General features: G+C 45.0%; 1 protein-coding gene and 1 long non-coding RNA gene across 2 annotated transcripts; both read left to right on the top strand.

Moving 5' to 3' along the window:
• Window positions 1-594: 594 nt before the first annotated feature.
• On the top strand, window positions 595-20,626 carry LOC118095780 (zinc finger protein 420-like). Its single transcript, XM_060281405.1, has 9 exons — window positions 595-654; window positions 1,780-2,274; window positions 2,435-2,516; window positions 2,773-2,858; window positions 4,610-4,736; window positions 7,128-8,108; window positions 12,622-12,704; window positions 14,728-14,896; window positions 17,513-20,626. The coding sequence occupies exons 2-9, from the start codon at window positions 1,861-1,863 to the stop codon at window positions 18,598-18,600; spliced, it is 3,030 nt and encodes a 1,009-aa protein (XP_060137388.1). The 5' UTR covers window positions 595-654; window positions 1,780-1,860; the 3' UTR covers window positions 18,601-20,626.
• On the top strand, window positions 11,659-13,849 carry LOC132593078 (uncharacterized). Its single transcript, XR_009558492.1, has 3 exons — window positions 11,659-11,729; window positions 12,622-12,704; window positions 13,645-13,849. It is a non-coding gene; the product is annotated as an uncharacterized LOC132593078 (long non-coding RNA).
• Window positions 20,627-20,637: the final 11 nt, after the last annotated feature.

Here is a 20,637-nt window from a genome sequence, read left to right as displayed (position 1 = left end):
CCAGGGCTCAGCTGTCCATCTCTCTCTCTCTCTCTCTCTCTCTCTCTCTCTCTCTCTCTCTCTCTCTCTCTCTCACACACACACACACACACACACACACACCCCAGAGACACCCCTTAATATTGCATCCTTGTTGCTTTCTGAAACTGTGACTTTAAACTGGGGCTGCTCTGGAGGGGGCACGGAGCTCTGCCCCTTGAGCTTGAAAGGTGCCTGTGACTTTGCCCTCGTTGCTGGGGCAGAAGGAAGGGAGTTGCCGCCAGGGATGGGCAGGCAAAAAAGAAGAAGAGAGAACCCCCCCCCCCCGGAGGAAATGGCTTATGAAATGTTGCCAGGAGATTTGTTCCAACGAAATTTCATCGTGTTCTTTCAGCAGGAGCTTTTCCTGTTACAAAACTGGCTTCTCCTTTAATATTACTTGTTTTCTGATTAGTCCCCCCTCCCCACATAAAAGGAGTGTCGATGGGGAGGGACATGGGCCGGAGCTTGTAGAGCTCGGCTGGCCAAGGGTTAAGAGGAACTGAGCTGGATTCCTAGAGAGGACCAGAAATGAAGGCTGGGGGCGGGTCTTCCAGTGTCCAAGCCCCTCCCTCCCCAGTACCTTCCTGCCAGAGGAGGCAGCTGTTGTCTCCTCGGGGGCGCCTTCTGCATCGAGTGAGTCTCATCTCTCTTCTTGCATAGGGTGCGTGGGGGGGAAGGGGGGCCCCGGAGCTGCAGGGGAGGGTGCAGGGGGACCCCCCAAAAATCGGGGAACAGGGGGTCCTTTCCACACCCTCTCTGCAAAGGATCCGGGGAGGGGTTGAATTGAATGTCAGAATTATAGTGTGGGGAGGGAACCACGATAGTCATCTAGTCCAAACATGTGCAATGCAGGAATCTCCACTAAAATGCTGGTCAGGAGACGGATGAGCTAGACCCATGGATCCCTGTTGGAGCTGACTGGGGAAAAGGTGGATAGAAATGCCATGAATAAAGAGAGGGAAACCAGCCCATCATTTGGCCCCCGCTTTTCATCGATTTCCGAGTCCTCCTGAAGCACAGCTGCCCATGGAGGGCATTGCAAGGATCCCATCGGAAGCAGAGCATGGAGTCCCCTGGCCACGTCCTCGCAAAGGGACTGCAGCTGGCAAACTAGTCGGATGTTGAAGTGGACACTCAAGGGACTATGTTGGATCCAGAAGTACCCCAAGCGGATGTGGGGGTTCTGCTGTGTAACAGTATTAATTACACAGCCACCATCCTGAATTCCCAGGGCACAATATCTAAAACAGTTTAAAACAGGCATCCCCAAACTGCGGCCCTCCAGATGTTTTGGCCTACAACTCCCATGATCCCTAGCTAACAGGACCAGTGGTCAGGGATGATGGGAATTGTAGTCCAAAACCTCTGGAGGGCTGAAGTTTGGGGATGCCTGGTTTAAAACAACTTACAATCACAGAAAGAAGGTAGGTCCTACTTTACCTGCCCTCAGGAGGTTTCCCAGATGAGGATCTGGCCCTCAGAACAAGGAAAAAGGGACCCCATCTCAGTAGTTTGTCTTGCTGTGGGGGTGGGGAGTAGCAAGCCTGATACATTTCAGGTCACATTCCTTCTAGGAGCGCAAGAGCATTATTTCTCTTTTTTCCCCCTTAAAACAAAGCTCAAAGTCCGGCCAGTGGTGCAGTCCAGCCTTGGTTCCTAGCGAGACTCATCCACGCTTGCTCAGGGAACATTTTTCTCCTCTTGACCGTGTTTGGATTTTATAACAGAACAATGTTTTTTCTTTGTTGGATTTTCTAGCGCCTCTAATTCGGACAAACAGAACTTGGCAGAGGACCAAGGGGATCCTTCCTGTGTCTTGGAGGCTTCCTGAGAGAACACATGGATGAGCAAGACTCAGCTGGCCTTGAAGCAGGAAGAGGCCAGGCCATGGAAACTGGGAGCAGTGGAGGATTCTGGGAAAACTCTGTGCAGAAGATCCTGGGCAAGGAGGACACCCTTCGCTCAGAGGCGCAGAGCCGGCAGTTTAGGGAGTTCTGCTACCTGGAAGCCAAAGGACCCCGAGAGGTTTGCAGCGAACTCTACCACCTTGACTGTCAATGGCTGAAGCCGGAAAGGCACACGAAAGCTGAGATGCTGGACCTGGTGATCTTGGAGCAGTTCCTGGCTGTCCTTCCCCCGGAGATGGAGTGCTGGGTGAGGGAATGCGGAGCGGAGACCAGTTCCCAGGCGGTGGCCCTGGCTGAAGGTTTCCTCCTGAGTCAGGCAGAGGAGAGGAAGCAGGTGGAGAAGCAGGTGAGAGAGACTTTCCTCTGGAAAAGGGGCTCTGATCAGGAGGGAGAGGGTCCCTAAATCTCACCCTTTTTTGGAAACACCCAAAGAAGGATATCAGATGCCGCTAACGTCTTTGCCTCTGCCATTCCTATTCTGATTCTTTTCCCCATCTCTGTTTCAGGCAAAGGATCCGTTTGCTGAAATGGGTTCTGATTCCTCTGAAGTAGAGAAGTCTCTGTTGGACACCAGAGATAAGCCACTGGGTAAGAAGGAAGGAGCATTTTCTCAGTTTGGTCCCATTCTGTTGGTTTTGAAAGTAATCTAGTGGTTCTTTTGATCTTTTTGGGGAAGACACTTGAGGCCCAGAGCCCAGAGGAGCCTGATATATAGTTTTGCACAATTAAATATGAAGTAGGTACAGGGGAGTAATTTCTTAATCTGTAGCTAGAGATGCACTGCTTCAGCTCTGAGAGAAGCATCATGCATTCCTGGCTGCCCACTTGCCTTTGTCTCTCGCAGGTGAAAGAAGGATGCCGGCAAGACCTCCTCATCCATCTCTTCATCATCCTGGTGGAGGGGAAGCAGCGGCAGAGGAACCGGATCAGGTAGGGGGAAGGAGCCTTGGGGGGGGGGAGAGGCTGAGGGTGGGGGACACAGGGCGTTTCTGGACCTGAACAAGTATCTCTGCTCCTCTTTGCTTCTGTCACAGCAGCTCTTCAGAAAATGCCATCCCATAATGTTTATCTGCTGAGAATAAGCTAGCCTTCTGAATGACACTAGTGTTCATTATCAGTCCTTGCAGTTCCATTTTTATATCACTGGACACTAAAATAGGCTTCTAAGCAGTTAGCAAGCCATCTAATACAGTGGCGCTGATCCACTGCTTAAAGGCCTGATTGTGCCTGTTCTTAATGCAGGGCAGCAGAGAACCAAGGACCTGAGGCAAGTCAGGACTCTTGGGAACAACAACATCAATGTGCGGGATAACGCATCTAAGAACTCGGACTTATCCGATGTTTTGCATTGGATCCCCTCCAACCCTAGGCTGAAGTCAGTAGACGAGTGAGGGGAGCCCAGCTGTGAACTTGGGTGGCCAGATAGAACATGACTCCCTCACTCCAACAAGGAGAGGTGCTGCTGTGGCAGCGGGGGAATGGATCTCAACGTCCACGGGTTGATGCAGAAATCATTTTCGAGGCCTCAGATTTCAAAGGTCATCGTGCACAATTGGCCAAACGCCCGTTCTGACCTTGAGAGACTCTAATAACATACACCTTAAGCAGCGTGATTGTGCTGGTTTTTCAATGGGACCCAAGTTGTGATGAACGTGTCTCCATTTAGCTCCTTACAGGAGCTCCATCTATAGGGCTTTAGTAGGCTCTTAGCCATGAGATTAAGAACAGAAATATTGCAATTATAACTGGTATTAAAAGCAAAGCAGGAGAACGTTGTCCCCCCACAAAACAAAACTTCACCAAGTGTTCAAATAATTTTTCTCTTGTTTGTACAAAATCCTCCCCTTCAGAAATAAGAATAAAAAATTTAAGCACAGCAAAAATACCAACTGTATAAGAAACGGAGGCAAAATTCATGGAAGGAGCAATTACAGAACAGAATAGAATAAATAATAATAAATACAGACAAGAGTGCCATATAAACTTAGATCAGCAACAACCAGAGAAAGAGTCCTTAAAATTATGCACGGTTGGTACTTAACACCTAGACGCCTAGCCTATATAAACCCCAAAATTTCTCCCATGTGTTGGAGAGGGTGTACCAGTAGGACATACCAACACCCTTTTTTGAATGGGAACTCGCTGGAACTGAATTATGGAACCTTTCAGCTGGGAACCATTGCCATTATAAGAGTGCGCTTTGGCACTTTTCACGATGTTCCGTTGCGCCAGAACATGCTGGCCACATGTCCCGGAAAGCTGTCTGTGGACAATCACCAGCTCCCTTGGTCTGAAAAGTGAGATGAGTGCCACAACCCCACAATCGCCTTGGACTGGACTTAAACATCCAGGGTCATTTGCCTTTTTTACCTTTATAAGAGAACAAAGGAGATGCTTCTGGTAAGTTCCGACGCCTCCTTTTCTAGAAAAATAGCACTGCCGACACATGTGGTGAGAGTGTCCAAAAATAGCTGAGTTCTGGGAAAAGGTTTTTGCAAAGATCTCTTTGATCACAAGCCCGACAGAACCTGTGACCCCAGGACTGGCGCTGCTTAACCTGTACAGTCAGGAAATAAGGAATTTATAACTCATCTGTTAACCACGGCAAAAATGACCATTGCATACACTGCAAATATGGACTCTATACTGTCTAAGAGGAGAACCTTCTTATTTCCTTTTAGGGTCTAGTGTGCTTTGAAGATGTCACTGTTCGTTTCACGGAGGAGGAGTGGGCGTTGCTGGATCCTGACCAGAGAGCTCTGCATAAGGAGGTTACAGAGGAGAATCGTGGTATCCTGGCCTCTCTCAGTAAGGCTCCTAGTTGGATCATGGGATCTGTTTTGAAATTCCATTTTGATGGAGCTCAATAGCGCGCCGCTACCTTCAGCAGCTTGGCTTCTAACACCTCCACAAGTCACCTTGAATAGAGGACTGTTTTGTCTGAGAATATACTTCCTCCAATTATGCCTTTCTAAACAGAGATCTTAATTGTCAGGGGTCCCTTTACCTTTACCTTAAACAGAGATCAGGCTGGTATGAACTTATAAAAGGTAAAGGGACTCCTGACCATTAGGTCCAGTCGCGGACGACTCTGGGGTTGCAGCGCTCACCTCGCTTTACAGGCTGAGGGAGCTGGTGTTTTTTTGTACAGAGCTTCTGTGGCCAGCATGACTAAGCTGCTTCTGGCAAACCAGAGCAGCGTACGGAAACGCCGTTTACCTTCCCGCTGGAGCGGTCCCTATTTATCTACTTGCACTTTGATGTGCTTTCGAACTGCTAGGTTGGCAGGAGCTGGGCCCGAGCAACGGGAGCTCACCCCGTTGCAGGGATTCGAACCGCCGACCTGATCAGCAAGCCCTAGGCTCTGTTGTTTAGACCACAGCATTTTTACATTCTACAATGTTTCAACAACAAAATTTAAATCTAAACAAATTCAATCTACATTTTCTGCCACTTCCTTCCCTCCCCAACTCTGGGGTTCCTTATTTGATATCGTATCCTTACTGCATAAACAATTCAAATCTATTTGCAAATGTATCCTTTATACTTGCTTTAACATATTTCTTACTGCTCATGTTTATGTCAATCCTGCTAACGTTTTTAATTGTTTACAATTTCTCTTTATATATTCAGCAAAATGTCCTCATTCTGTTAAAAAGAAGTATCTCATGTTGATCTCTTATTCTTCTGGCAAGTTTCGCAATCTCAGCCTCTTCCCTCCGTTTTACTTGCCAATCGTCTTTTGTTGGTACTGCTTTTTCTTTCCATCTTTGGGCATATACCGTTCAGGCAGATGTGGTAGCATACATAAACAGTTTTTTCTGATCTTTGGGTACCTTTCCCCCCATTATACCTGAAAGGGAAGCTTCCAGTTTTTTAACAAAGGTTATTTTCAGCATTTTTCTCCAACTCATTATAAATCATTTCCCAGAAGACTTTTACTTTCTTACACGAACACAACATGTGAAAAAATGTACCTTCCTTCACTTGACATTCCCAGCAGGCATTTGATTTGGTCTTGTACATTTTAGCTAAGTTACTAGGAGTCAAATACCAGCTATACATCATTTTCATATAGTGTTCTTTTAACTCGTAACATGCTGTAAATTTCAAATCTCCATTCCACAATCTTTCCCATGCTGCCATTTCAATGTTATATCAAATATCCATCGCTCAATGTATCATCAGAGATTTGACATGTTCATTTTTTGTCTACCATTCTAATAATATTTTGCCATTATGGCTTCTATTTTCCAGCAAGTTTTTATATTTATCCCAAACTATATATGTTTTTCCTAATAACATGATTCATGAAAGTGTTATGCCTTTCAGTTTTTCCATACCACAAATATGCGTACCAGCCAAATTTATGATCATGTCCTTCTAACTCCACAATTTGAACAGTTCTCAATGTTAACCACTCCTTTAACCAGTAAAGGCATAATAAACAGTGGTACCTTGGTTCTCAAATGGCTTAGTTGCCAAACAAATCGGCTCCCGAATGCTGCAAACCCAAAAGTAAGTGTTCCAGTTTGCGAACATTTTCTGGAAGCCAAGTATCCGACGTGGCATCCCCTTGAGTGCAGGAAGCTCCTGCAGCCAATCGGAAGCTGAACCTTGGTTTTTGAACAGTTTTGGGAGTCGAATAGACACCTGGAACGGATTAAGTTTGAGAACCAAGGTACCAGTGTAATCTTACATCAGGCAGGGAAAGACCACCTCTTTCCTTTGCATCAATTAATTTTTTAAACTTTATTCTTGGTTTCTTCCCCTGCCAGATAAATATTGTAATATCTCTTTGCCATTCTTTGAAACTTCTTCCATTGCCAATCACTGGAGCTGTTTGGAATAATTCAGGATTCAATGTATGTTAGCTGAACTGGAAGTAGCTTCTGTCAAATTTTCTGTTTCTGCTTGTCAGTTTTGGATGACCAAAGAGACTACTGACCTTGGAGATGGTGTGGATTCCATGATAGGGAAGGGGGGAAAAACATCCCAGAAAAGAGCCAGGCTTTTTGAGTCAGGTTGCCATAAATATCTCAGTGAATGCCGGTCAAGAAAGGCAGTGATTCCTTTACTAAGACCTCCCATCTAACTCCCTATAGGGTTTCCTACAACAGAAGCAGTGATGTGCTTTGTTCAATAATTATGGACTTTTCTTCCTTCTGATGCTCAAATCCATATCTCTCTTTGTTGCAGGTGGTGATGAATTGGAAATTAATAACCAGCAAATCCATGACAAAATCCACACAGTGGAGAACCCATATCAAAATGTGGAGTGTGGAGAGAGCTCCCATTCCTCATCCCATCCAAGAAATCCCATTGGGAAGAAAACGTATCAGTGCTTGGAATGTGGGAAGAGCTTCCGTCAGAGGTCCCATCTCACGGCCCATCAAAGAATTCACACAGGGGAGAAACCCTATCAGTGCTTGGAATGTGGAAAGAGCTTCAACATGAAACAAAATCTCACTACCCATCAAAGAATTCATAAAGGAGAGAAACCTTATCAGTGCTTGGAATGTGGGAAGAGCTTCAGTACAAAGGCCTATGTCACTTCCCATCAAAAAATCCATACAAGGGAGAAACCATATCAGTGCTGGGAATGTGGAAAGAGCTTCGACTGGAAATATAATCTCACTTCCCATCAAAGAATTCATACAAAACCTTATCAGTGCTTGGAATGTGGAAAGAGCTTCAGTGAAAGCATCAAACTCACTGCCCATCAAATAATTCATACAGGGGAGAAACCATTTCAGTGCTTGGAATGTGGAAAGAGCTTCAGTCGGAGCGACTCTTTCACTTTCCATCAAAGAACTCATACAGGGGAGAAACCCTATCAGTGCTTGGAATGTGGAATGAGATTCACACAGAAGGGAAGTCTCACTTCCCATCAAAGAACTCATACCTGGGAAAGTCCACATAAATGCTTGGAATGTGGAAGGAGTTTTAGTCAGGACTCCTATCTCATTTCCCATCAAATAATTCATACAATGGAGAGACCATATAAATGCTTGGAATGCGGAGAGAGTTTTAGTCAGGAGTCCTTTCTCACTTCCCATCAAAGAACTCACAGCAGGAAGAATCAGATTCCCCTTGAATCATTGAATTGTTGCATTGGACTGGATGGTGAGAGTCATCTTCTCCAACCCCCTGCAACACAGGATATTCAAGAAAAGCATTCATGACAGATGGCCATCCAACCTTTGCTTAAAATCATTCAATTCCAGAAGAGTCCACCACCACCTGAACTTATATGTTCCACGGTCAAACAGTTCTTGCTGTCAGAAAGTTCTTCCTGATGTTTAGTCAGATTCTCCTTACTTGTATCTTGAATGCACTGGTGTGTCCTTCCACCGGAACAGGAAAAAGCAAGTTTGCTTAATCTTCCATGGCACAGCCCTTTAGATATTGGAAGATGTCTTTCAGATCTCCTTCTCCATCTCCTTTTCTCCATAATAAACATCTGAGCTCCCTCAACTCTTTCTCCAAAGTCTTGGTTTCCAGAGCCTTGATCACCTTGGTCTCCCTCCTCTGCACTCGTTCCAGCTTGTCAGGGATGAAGCAGATCTAGAACTCTGGCTCAAAAGGTTTATCGCCAGAGGCATCAAAGCCATTGTGGAGACAAAATGTGTGCAAGATAGCACCCCTGCATTGCAGGGGGTTGGACTGGAAGACCCTTGGGGTTCCTTCCAACTGTATGATTCTATGTTGATGCACCTAGAATAGCATTAGCTTTTTATTCTTCTGCATCTCACTGTTGACTCACTACAAGCCTGTATCCCTTGATCCTTTTCACATATATGCATGCTATTCCTGCCTATGTGTAGAACCTGATATTTGTCCCTACTGAAATTCATTTACAGTATTGCATTCAAACACCTCCTTTTCCTCCAAGGTTCTCCCCCTCTTCTTTTAATCCTGACAATAACCCTGAGAGGTTGGTCAGGATGTGAAGCAGTGCCTGGCCCCCAAGGACATCTGGTGAGCATCATGGCTGAGTAGGAATTTGTACCCAGGTCTGCCAAGTCATATTCTGGCATTTTTAACCACTATACCACATTACCTCTGCCATGAAACTCTCTAAAATTGTGCATGTGTGCGCTTCTGCTTCACGTTTAGGCGCAGTGTTCTGGTCCTTGTACTTAAAAGTTCTGTACACATGTATCAAAACAATAATATAATAGTGTATTTAAGGTACTGTTAGCTGGGGGGGGGGGAGAGAAAGGGTGAGTAACCGTCTACAGTGGTACTTGGTTCTCGAACGTTATCCATTCTGGAAGTCCGTTCCAAAACCAAAGTGTTACAAAACCAAGATACGCTTTCCCATACCCATAGAAAGTACTAATGCAAAATGGATTAATCCATTCCAGACTTTTAAAAACAACCCCTAAAACAGCAATTTAACATGAATTTTACTACTAGATACCATTGATCCATAAAATGAAAGCAATAAACCATGTACTGCAGTCACACAATCAGTAAATGAACTGGGTACCACACAGACACACACAAAAAAGAGTCGCAAAAATAAATAGCAAAAAAAAGGACAGACCTCAGCATAACACTCAAAATGAAAGTGGGGCACTAAAAATGGAAGTGGGGCACTCAAATCGGAAGCCTAACACTCAAAACAGCGTATGTTTGGCTTCCAAAAAAAGTTCACAAACCGGAACACTTACTTCTGGGTTTGCAGTGTTTAGGTTCCAAGTTGTTTGAGGACCAAGGCGTTTGAGAACCAAGGTACCACAGTATGTCCTTTCAAATGTGTTTGTGGGAAGGTGGTTATTCTTTTGTTTTGATTCTTGCTTTTATTATGTATTTTGTGTTTTTATTTTGTATTTTTATGCTGTGAAGCACTCAGATCTTCTGGTGAAAGTCATTATACAAATGTAATAAATGAAATGGCAAAGTAGTCATAAACAATAAATAAAACTTCAGAATACACAGCCAGACTGAAGAATACCCACATAAATCATGAGAAGTTCTAAAATAAAGATACAAAAACCTACAGCTACAACCCCCCCAAAACCTGTTAAACCCAAGAGTTGTTCAGCAGCCCCAGCTTTTGTAGCTGGAGTCAGTCTGGGCGTTCCTAGGCCACATGGGAAGGAGAAGTACAGCCAGGATGATCTCTGTCCTCTTCAGCAGCCTCAACCTTTGTAGCACTGGGTCCTTCTGTCTTAGCCCATGTGGAAAAAGACTTGCATGGCAGGGAGATGGTTTTCCAGGACTCGCAGTCAAGATGGTTTCTGGCCACTTCCGGAGAGACAGTTGGAGGTTAGAGTGGGGTGGGAGAGCGGTGGGAGTTGTGAAGGAGGGTTGGTTAGATCAGTAGAATAGGAACTGCATAATGCCTATTTTTACATTTTTCATAAAACATGTACATCTGAAAGACATGCTTTTGTACACAAAGTTACCTTGAACTTCCTGTTTATATTTTAACAACACGGTTATACTGCACCAGACACGTCATTCCTTGCCATGTTGGGGGTGAAGTGTTCAGATATGAGTTCTCTGGGGTGGCACCGGGAATCAAGGGGGTGTTTGGTGAAAGGCCCCTTGAAAAAAAGTGGGAAGGTGGTGCAGGGAGGTGTGGGCACTGCCGGAGGACCTCTGAGTGATGGCAAAGGGGGCACAACATGGGGAGATAAACTAGACTTCTTCATGGGACATTATGAAGTGTTTAAAGCGCTTCATAAAAACAAACATCCATATAAGGTGGACCAGTATCATTTCTCCAGTACTGCAGTATGCTAAAGAAAATGGATGGAGAGCAGAGAAGGGTGTGAACCAGGCACGCTATTCCTTGCCCCTCCCTCCCCCCCCAAAATGTTTTCTGCCTATTGACACCTGTTTGGAGGTCCCAGGCATTTACTGAACTGTCTTAGGTGCTGGTTTTTTAGCATTGGATAACTGTGGCTTTTTAAAATTGTGGTTTTAAAGCGTGGGAACTTGGAAGGGCATGGAACTATGTCTGCTGCCTTGAGCTGGAAAAGTGCCTGTGACATTCATTGCCCTATTACTGGGGCAGAAGGAAGGGAATTGCTATGAAGAATGGGCAGGCACAAATCAGCAGCCTCAACCTTTGTAGCTGGAGTCAGTCTGGACTTTCCTAGGCCACATGGGAAAAGGCCTGCAAGGCAGGAGAAGGTCTTAGAGGACTCACAGCCATGATGGCCTCTGTCCTCTTCAGCAGTCTCAGCTTTTGCAGCTGGAGTCCATCCATCACTCTGGACCAAAGGATTAAAAGGACAAGAAAGGAGATTCCACGAAATACTGGGACTCCCTCGGAAGCTGACGGACTCTCCTTCCTTGAAGGTCTTTAAACAGAGCAGGGATGTCCACCCGTCGTGGATGCTTCAGTTGAGATTCCTGCATTGCAGGAGGAGGCAGGACTAGATGACCCTGGGGGTCCCCCCCAACCCTCCTATTCTCCATTGCTGTTTCCTCCTCCTGGCAGAGCCTTTCCCCCTCCCTGCCAGCTGTCCCTCCTGCTGCTGTTTCCAAGGGAGGGAGCAGCTCAGCTCCCCAGCCAAGAAGGCCCCCCTCAAAAAAAATATCCTCCCCGGCGGGGATGCGCGACGATCCTGCTTTGGAAAGGGAGAGAAGGGTGCGCTCGGCTGGCCAAGGGTTAAAGGGTTATGAGGAGTGGAGCTGCATTCCTAGAGAGGACAGGAAAGGAAGGCGAAGCGGGCAGGTCCTCCAGAGCCAAAGCCCCTCCCTCCGCAGCGCCTGCCTTCCTTCCTCGAGAGAGAGACGAAGGGATCTGCCCGCTCTCTGCCCCGCCTCTTCGGGGATCTGGTGAGCCTCCTCTCGCTTCCCCAGAGGGTGCATTGGGGAGAAGGGGGTCCGTCCCAGGGCTGCCTGCAGGGGAGGGTGCATAGGGGGTCTTCCAAAGCCATGCAGCATGGGACACCCCCCCCCCCATCCAAAGGTAAAGCCGTTCAGGGTGGGGGAAGATTCCTCCTCCATCTTTTCTTGGGGGCGGAGAAGCAGCAGCTGTGGAACCAGCTCAGGTAGGGGGTAGGAGCCTTGTGGGGAAAGAGGCGGAGGGGTGGGGCAGCCAGGGGTGCCCCTCAACCATTCCTCATAAGGCTTGGCTTCCAGACCCTCAATCACCTGCTTGCCCTCCTCTGCACACCTCCCAGTGCCTTCATATCCTTCCACAGTTTTGGTTCCCATAACTCCAGGAGGGGTCTGCCCAAGGCAGAATATTTGTTGTTGTTGTTTAGTCGTGTCCGACTCTTCGTGACCCCCTGGACCAGAGCACGCCAGGCACTCCTGTCTTCCACCGCCTCCCGCAGTTTGGTCAACCTCATGTTCGTAGCTTCAAGAACACTGTCCAACCATCTCGTCCTCTGTTGTCCCCTTCTCCTAGTGCTCTCAATCTTTCCCAACATCAGGGTCTTTTCCAGGGAGTCTTCTCTTCTCATGAGGTGGCCAAAGTAGAATAGAGTGGAGTTATTACTTCAGTGATCTGGACTCTAGACTTCTGTGGATGCAGCCTACAATCTACGAACACCCCTTTGTTCCCCATCTTACGTTTTTGTGGCTGGCGCTTCCCGCCTAAGTGAAGAACCTTACATTTGTCCCTCTGGAAATTCCTGAGTGACATCTTTACTTTCTCTTAGGCCCACCTGTAAGTTAGAAAGGCAATGAGAAGCGTCATGCCACTTATCTTTGTCTCTCGTAGGTGACAGGAGATTGCTGGCAAGACCTCTTCCTCCATCTTTTCTTGGTGGCAGTGGGGAAGCAGCAGCTGTAGAAGCAGATCAGGTAGGGGGAAGTGCCCTGTGGGGAAAGAGGAGGAGGGGTGGGGCAGCCAGGGGTCCTCTGGAGTGAAACGAATCTCTCGCCTCTTTCTCTTGGCTTCTGTCAAAATTGCCCTTAACAAAGACTGACAATGTAATTGAAGAAGATTTACATGCTAAGAATATGGAACTTCCACCTCACCTTAATTCTCCTTCTGAATGTCATTACCATTATTTATCAATCATTCCAGTCTTATTTGTCTGTTTATTGTGAAATCCTAAAATACGCTTCTCACCAGTTTACAAACCATAAAAAACAGTAAAAAAAACCAGTAACCAGGACTAGGGCTGGGCAATAACTGCTTTTCAACATCTAAGGTACCGCCAGCTACCTGGGCAGGGTGGGGGAGCAAGCAGAATGCCTCTCTTTCCCTGGAGGGAGAGGAGCATCTGCTGCTGCCTTGAGACAGGCAAGGGGGACTGGTGAGGCTCAGCTGGGGGCAGGTGGGCTTCTTTGGGTCTTCTTGCTCCCCAGCAGAGCAGGCCCCATGTCCCTCTGGAGTGCGTCAAGGCCTAAGCAGGATTCGCCTAACCAGCCCCATCTGTTTCCCCAACATCTGCAGATTGTCCCCCATGTGCCCCTTGAAGTTCGCCTTGGGGCATTGGGAGAACAATGCACACAACAACAACAAAATAAAATAATTCCATTAAGACGTTAAAAGAAGCATCCATACTTTAAATGTGCGGCAAAACAATCCCATTAAAACAGTGCAGCACTTAACAGGCAGGAAACAAAAAACACCCCCCAATTCATAGAAGGTAATCTTAATACTGCATAGCTGCCAAGTTTTCCCTTTTCTCACGAGGAAGCCTATTCAGCATAAGGGAATTTCCCTTAAAAAAAGGGAGAACTTGGCAGCTATGATACTGGCTAAGAGGAAATCCTTTTTCTCTCTCTTTTTAAGAGTTCACTGTCCTTTGAAGACACAGCTGTTCATTTTCTGGGTGAGCAGTGGGCGTTGCTAGATTCTGACTAGAGAGCTCTGCAAAGGGAAGCTATAGTCAAGAATTGTGGGATCATGGCCTCTCTTGGTAAGGCGGGAAACTACAAATCAGTTCATAGTAGACAATCTTTATACTGGCTAAGAGGAGGACCTTTCTCTCTTTTTTCTCCTTAGAATTCACTGTGCTTTGAAGGCGTCACTGTTCGTTTCCTGGGTGAGGAGTGGGCGTTGCTGGGCCCTGACCAGAAAGCTCTGCATACAGAAGTCATAGAGGAGAATAATAGCTGATATTGTGGGATCATGGCCTCTCTTGGTAAGGCTCCCCATTGGATCAATATGTTTTGAAATTCCACACATATATATGTGACGAACCTCCCAGATTTTGATGGATTTTGACATCTCCACCTACAGCATCTGGGATTCTCGTACCCACACAATTTACCTTGAATGGAGGCTATTGTCTGTTTTGCCTGTGAATGTTCTTCCATCCCTTATGCCTTTCTAAACAAGGATCAGGCTGATGTGAACTGCCCAGGCCTTTTTTAAAAGTAGGCTTCAAAGTGATTGTGGAAGTGGACGTAGCTTCTGTCCTTTTTTTATTATTATTGAAAGTTTTCAACATACAATGCAACAAAAACCAAACTAATGTAAATATAGAGAAGAAAACAACAGAAACGAAAAAGAGAGAAAAGTTAAGTATCATAAAAACGGAAAAGGAAAAGATGGAACCAAGTGATGCCTTCTTAAGAGGCATTAACACTTTATATAAGGAACAATGGAAAAGATTATAATAATATTGTCTCAGAGAAATGTAATATTGTTGTTGTCGTTTAGTCGTGTCGACTCTTCATGACCCCATGGACCAGAGCACACCAGGCACTCCTGTCTTCCACTGCCTCCCGCAGTTTGGTCAAACTCATGTTGGTGGCTTCGAGAACACTGTCCAACCATCTCGTCCTCTGCTGTCCCCTTCTCCTTGTGCCCTCCATCTTTCCCAACATCAGGGTCTTTTCCAGGGAGTCTTCTCTTCTCATGAGGTGACCAAAGTATTGGAGCCTCAGCTTCAGGATCTGTCCTTCCAGTGAGCACTCAGGGCTGATTTCCTTCAGAATGGATAGGTTTGATCTTCTTGCAGTCCATGGGACTCTCAAGAGTCTCCTCCAGCACCATAATAGGCTCAGCCTATTCATACAAAAATACGCCCTTAAGACAGGTAAGCAAAAGACAATGGAGAGGCTTTCCCAGTTCCTTCCTCCTTGCAGAGAAATATTTGAGGTCAATTTGAGAGAGTCAAAATGGCTTCAGGATTGCTCTCCTGTACCATTTCAGACACGTGGTTTATATACTTATGTGTGTGTTTGCCTTATACATTTATGAGCATTTAATTTATATTTGAGACCTTGGAATTCTTATAACACAAATTAAAAGTGAAATGGAATGAAGATCATTTGAGTAAGTTTCTGAGTCTGGCCCAAGCAGGAAAGAAGACATCTCAGAAGGTGGTGGCCTCTCCTGCTTTGAAGTTTTTTTTAGCAGAGGCTAGATAGCCATCTGTCCAGAATTATTTACTGTGATACCTGTGTTGCAGGGGGTTGGCCTAGATGGCCCCTTGGGGTCCCTCTAGACTCTAGAATTCCATGGAACTGGATAGCCACATTATATGGGAGATAGATTGAGGGTTAAATCTGTAGAGTAACATTTAAACCTCCTATCCCATGTGTGTGGGAGAAATACAAAAATAAGCAGGTTGTGAAGCCATTCTAGCAGCGTAAAAACACATACAGTGTTTTTACCTCACTTTATGAACTTAATCCGTTCCTGAAGTCCATTCTTAAACCAAAACCATTCTTTAACTGAGGTGGGCTTTCCCTAATGAGACCTCCTGACGCTGGTGCCCTTCCACCATTCGGATTCTGTTCTTAGACCGAGGAATGTTGTTTAGTTGTGTCCGACGCTTCGTGACCCCATGGACCAGAGCATGCCAGGCACTCCTGTCTTCCACTGCCTCCCACAGTTTGGTCAGACTCATGTTCGTAGCTTAGAGAACACTGTCCAACCATCTCATCCTCTGTCGTCCCTTTCTCCTTGTGCCCTCAATCTTTCCCAAAATCAGGGTCTTTAATAATAATAATAATAATAATAATAATAATAATAATAATAATATATTATTATTATTATTATTATTAAAGACCCTGATATATAATATATTATTATTATTATTATTACCCCACCCATCTGGCTGGGTTTGCCTAGCCACTCTGGGCAGCTTCCAACAAAATGTTAAAATACAATGGTCTGTTAAACTTTAAAAGCTTCCCTAAACAGGGCTGCCTTCAAATGTCTTCTAAAAGTCTGGTAGATGTTTTTCTCTTTGACATCTGGTGCAAGGGCGTTCCACAGGGCGGGCGACACTACCGAGAAGGCCCTCTGCCTGGTTCCGTGTAACTTGGTTTCTCGCAGCCAGGGAACTGCTAGAAGGCCCTCGCCGCTGGACCTCAGTGTCCAGGCAGAACGATGGGGGTGGAGACGCTCCTTCAGGTTTACTGGACCGAGGCCGTTTAGGGCTTTAAAGGTCAGCACCAACACTTTGAATTGTGCTCGGAAACATACTGGGAGCCGGGGTTCAAGACCGGGGTTACATGGTCTCGGCAGCCGCTCCAGGGAGTCTTCTCATGAGGTGGCCAACGTATTGGAGCCTCAGCTTCAGGATCTGTCCTTCCAGTGAGCATTCAGGGCTGATTTCCTTAAGAATGGATAGGTTTGATCTTGCAGTCCATGGGACTCTCAAGAGTCTCCTCCAACACCATAATTTAAAAGCCTCAATTCTTCAGCCTTTATGGTCCAGCTCTCACTTCCATACTTCACTAAAACAACAGGCAAAGACAGCAAAGACAACAGGCATATAAAAATGTAACATTAGGAAAGGAAAAAGACAATGATGCAGACTCTTTCTGTTATTATTTATCCTTACCTTAGAAATTTTACTGCAAAATCTTAGGAATAATGATAAAAATAGGGGAATAAAAGTGGGCGAACAAATTTATAAAACAAAAGCTTTAGTTGGATGATATTGTCTTAACCATGGAAGAACCTCTAGAAGGTATATTAGAATTATTAAACGAGATAATTGAATTTGAAAAATTGGCAGGGTTTAAAATAAATAAAGATAAAACCAAAATGTTAGTTAAAAACATGGATAACCAAGCCAAAATGAATTTAGGGGAAATTACCAGCTGGAAAATAGAGAAAAAAGTGAAGTGTTTGGGAACAACAAATGATCATAACGTCTATAATATAACTGTGAAAACTTGGGGAGGGGGAATTAAAAAGATTTAGATACACGGGACAGAATGCAATGGGGAGAATATTCTCCCCAAAATTCTATTTTTATTCCAAACAATCCCAATACTTAATGACACACGATGCCTAAAAGTTTGACAAAAGACCTGTTTAAGTTTATTTGGAGGGAGAATAAACCTAGGATAAAGAATAAGATTCTCATTGATATAAAAGACAGAAGAAGTTCTGCACTCCCATATTTGGAATTGTATTTTGAAGCTGCCTGCCTGTGTCGGATAAAAGACTGGGTACTGCTGGAAAACACACAGCTCCTAGACTTGGAGGGTCATGATGTCAAACACAGCTGTCATGCTTGAATCTGGTATGGCAAAGTGGGAATACGAAAAAGCTTCGCCAACCATGTTATTAGAAAAAACTTAATTTAGGGTGTGGGGAAAATACAAAAAAGGGAAACAAAACAAAACACTGTTCAATAATTGGGGGCTCCATTTCTTGCTGAGGCTCTAATCGATTTCTCTCTTTGCTGCAGATGGTGATGAATTAGAAATGAAGAACGAGGGAGACCATGACGAAATCCCCACAGAGGAGAAACCAAGTAAATATTTGGAATGTGGAAAGAGCTTTAGTCAAAGCTCCCATTCAACTTCCCAAAGAAGGACTCCCATTGGGAAGAAACACTATCAGTGCTTGGACTGTGGGAAGAGCTTCAATCAGAGGGGTCATCTCACTATCCATGAAAGAATTCATACAGGGGAGAAACCATATCAGTGCTTGGAGTGTGGAAAGAGCTTCAGTTACAGGTGCAGCCTCAGTTCCCATCAGAGAATTCACACAGGGGAGAAACCTTATCAGTGCTTGGAATGTGGAAAGAGGTTTATTCGGGGGGAACAACTCATGGTCCATCAAAGAATTCATACAGGGGAGAAACCTTTTCAGTGCTTGGAATGTGGAAAGAGCTTTAGTCAAAGTGCCACTCTCACTTCCCATCAAAGAATTCATACAAGAGAAAAACCTTATCAGTGCTTGGAATGTGGCCAGAGCTTCAATTGGAAATATAATCTCACTTCCCATCAAAGACTTCATAGAAGAGAAAAACCTTATCAGTGCTTGGAATGTGGCCAGAGCTTCAGGGAAAGCGCCAAGCTCACTTCCCATCAAAGAATTCATACAGGGGAGAAACCTTATCAGTGCTTGGAATGTGGAAAGAGCTTTAAACAGAAGGGAGGTCTAACTTCCCATCAAATAATTCATACAGGGGAGAAACCATTTCAATGCAGGGAATGTGGGAGGAGATTCACTCATAGTGGCAATCTCACTTCCCATGAAAGAACACATACCTGGGAGAGCCCATATAAATGCTTGGACTGTGGAAGAAGTTTTAGTCAGGACTCTTATCTCATTTCTCACCAAATAATTCATACAGGGGCAAGACCATATAAATGCTTGGAATGTGGAAAGAGTTTTAGTCAGGAGTCCTATCTTACTTCCCATCAAAGAACTCATAGTGGGGAGAATCACAGTCTCCTAGATTCTTTGAGCTGTAGCATTGGACTGGATGGTGAGGGTCATCTTCTCCAACCCCCTGCAATGCAGGATATTCAACAAAACCATTCATGACAGATGGCCATCCAATCTTTGCTTTAAAACCTTCAATTCCAGAAGAGTCCACCACCACCTGAACTTGTTGGCTACACAATCAAACAGTCAGAAATTATTTCTGATGTATACTCAGAATCTCCTTTCTTCAATTCATTGGTTTTGGTCCTTCCACCAGAACAGGAAAAAAGCAAGCTTGCTCCCTCTTCCATGGCATAGCTCTTTAGATATTGGCAGAGGGCTATCACATCTCTTTCTCAATCTTCTCCATGATAAACATCTGAAGGGTTTCCAAACCCTTGGTCACCTTGGTCTCCCTCGTCTGCACACATTCCAGTTTATCAGGGATGAAGCTGGTTCAGAATCTGGCACAAAAGGTTTGGCACCAGAGACATAAAAGCCATTGTGGAGATACAAAGGAAGCAGCTAGCAAAAGGGATGGAGATGGTAATCCAAAATGCATCATCCGTAATGAAGTGCATAAACTCTGTTCCTGAGAGGAAGCTGAAACCTTCTTTCCCGCCATGTATGCAACATAACTTTCCTGCATTTCAAGGGGTTTGACTAACTAAAGGACCCTCTGTGCTCCTTCCAACTCTACAATTCTATGATTCTATTATCCTGTCTTGATGCAGTTTAGAATAGCATTAGCCTTTCTTTGTTGGTGCTTCACACTTGACATAAGAGCCCTAGATGCTTTTTATGTGTACTTCTGGCTATCTAGTTGTCCCCCATCTTATATTTTTGCAGCTGGTTGTGCCTGCCTAAATGTACATCCTGACATTTGTCCTTATTGAAATTCATTAATTGCATTCATATAACACCCTTCCCTTGAAGGTGGTGTTATACGGTTCTTCCCCATCTCATTTAATGCTGACTGTATCATCCTGTGAGGTAAGTTTGGCTGTGAAGCAGTGCCTGGCCTCCAAGGTCACACAGTGAGCTTCATGGCTGAGTGGGGATTTGAACCCAGGTCTGCCAGGTCATAGTCCGGCACACTAACCAATATATCACACTAGCTCTATAATGAAACTCTCAAAGTGTGCATGCATTTTGTATTCTTATATTGTATTTTTACACCATGAATCGCCCTGAGATCTTTGAATGATGGGTGGTATAATATTTTACAAACAGCCAAATAAATAGATAAAATTAAAGTAGTTAGAAACAATCCATAAAAAATACACAACAAAACTGATGAATAGCCACATAAATCACAAGAAGATATAAAGATACAAATTCCAACCTCAGAACGCCCGACCAAACCTCCTAAGTCCAAGGGTTTATGCAGCAGCCTCAGCTTTTGTAGCTGGAGTCAGTTCATCCACCAGTCACTTGTGAAAAGGCCTACAAGGCAGGGAGCAGGTCTTCCAGGACTCATGGCCAAGATGGTGTCTGGCTTTTTCAATAGAGACAGTTGGAGTGGGGAGTGAGGGGCTGGTAGCAGGGTTGGTTAGAGCAGTAGAATAGGAACAGCATAATAATGCCCTTTGTTTCAGTTTTAATAAAGTAACAAAACAAAAAAAGGAACAGGAACATCTGAAAGCACATGCTTATGTACACAAAGTTACCAGGAACTTCTTATTATTTAATAAATCGGTTATACTCCAGATGCATCATTCCTTGGTATGTTGGTTGTGAAGTGTTCAGATAAGAGTCCTCAGGGGTGGCAGCGGGAATAATGGGTGGTGGTGGTGGTGAAAGACCCAGAAAAGACTGAGCTCACAGCTGTGGCCCTTGAATACAGTGGGAAGGTGGCACAGGAGGGTGTGGGCCCAACATGGGGAGACAAACTCAGCCTCTGAATGGTACATTCCAAAGTGTTGCTTCATAAAAAGAAACTCTTACAACATACCTCTGAGGTGAACCAGTAGCATTACCCCAATAATAATAAAAATTCCTTCAGTAGCACCTTAAAGACCAACTAAGTTTTTTATAATGCTACTGTTACTTCACTGTCTTTCTCTTAGTTCTGGCAGGTGTAGCAGTCCAATAATCCTTTGGACCAGCCCAGGTTCCTTCATAGCCTCCTCCTTTGGCTCCTTTTTCCTCCTGAGG

Source organism: Zootoca vivipara, chromosome 13 (genome assembly GCF_963506605.1).
Source record: "Zootoca vivipara chromosome 13, rZooViv1.1, whole genome shotgun sequence".
Lineage (NCBI taxonomy): Eukaryota > Metazoa > Chordata > Lepidosauria > Squamata > Lacertidae > Zootoca > Zootoca vivipara.
This window is presented reverse-complemented; position numbering and strand designations above follow the sequence as displayed.

What these genes read in the sequence shown, in the direction of transcription:
- LOC118095780 (XM_060281405.1), top strand. Translation starts at nt 1,861, where the DNA reads ATGGATGAGCAAGACTCAGCTGGCCTTGAAGCAGGAAGAGGCCAGGCC. An exon ending in CACCAGAGATAAGCCACTGG is followed by an intron (nt 2,517 to 2,772) that starts GTAAGAAGGAAG and finishes TGTCTCTCGCAG; the next exon opens with GTGAAAGAAGGATGCCGGCA. An exon ending in TGGTATCCTGGCCTCTCTCA is followed by an intron (nt 4,737 to 7,127) that starts GTAAGGCTCCTA and finishes TCTTTGTTGCAG; the next exon opens with GTGGTGATGAATTGGAAATT.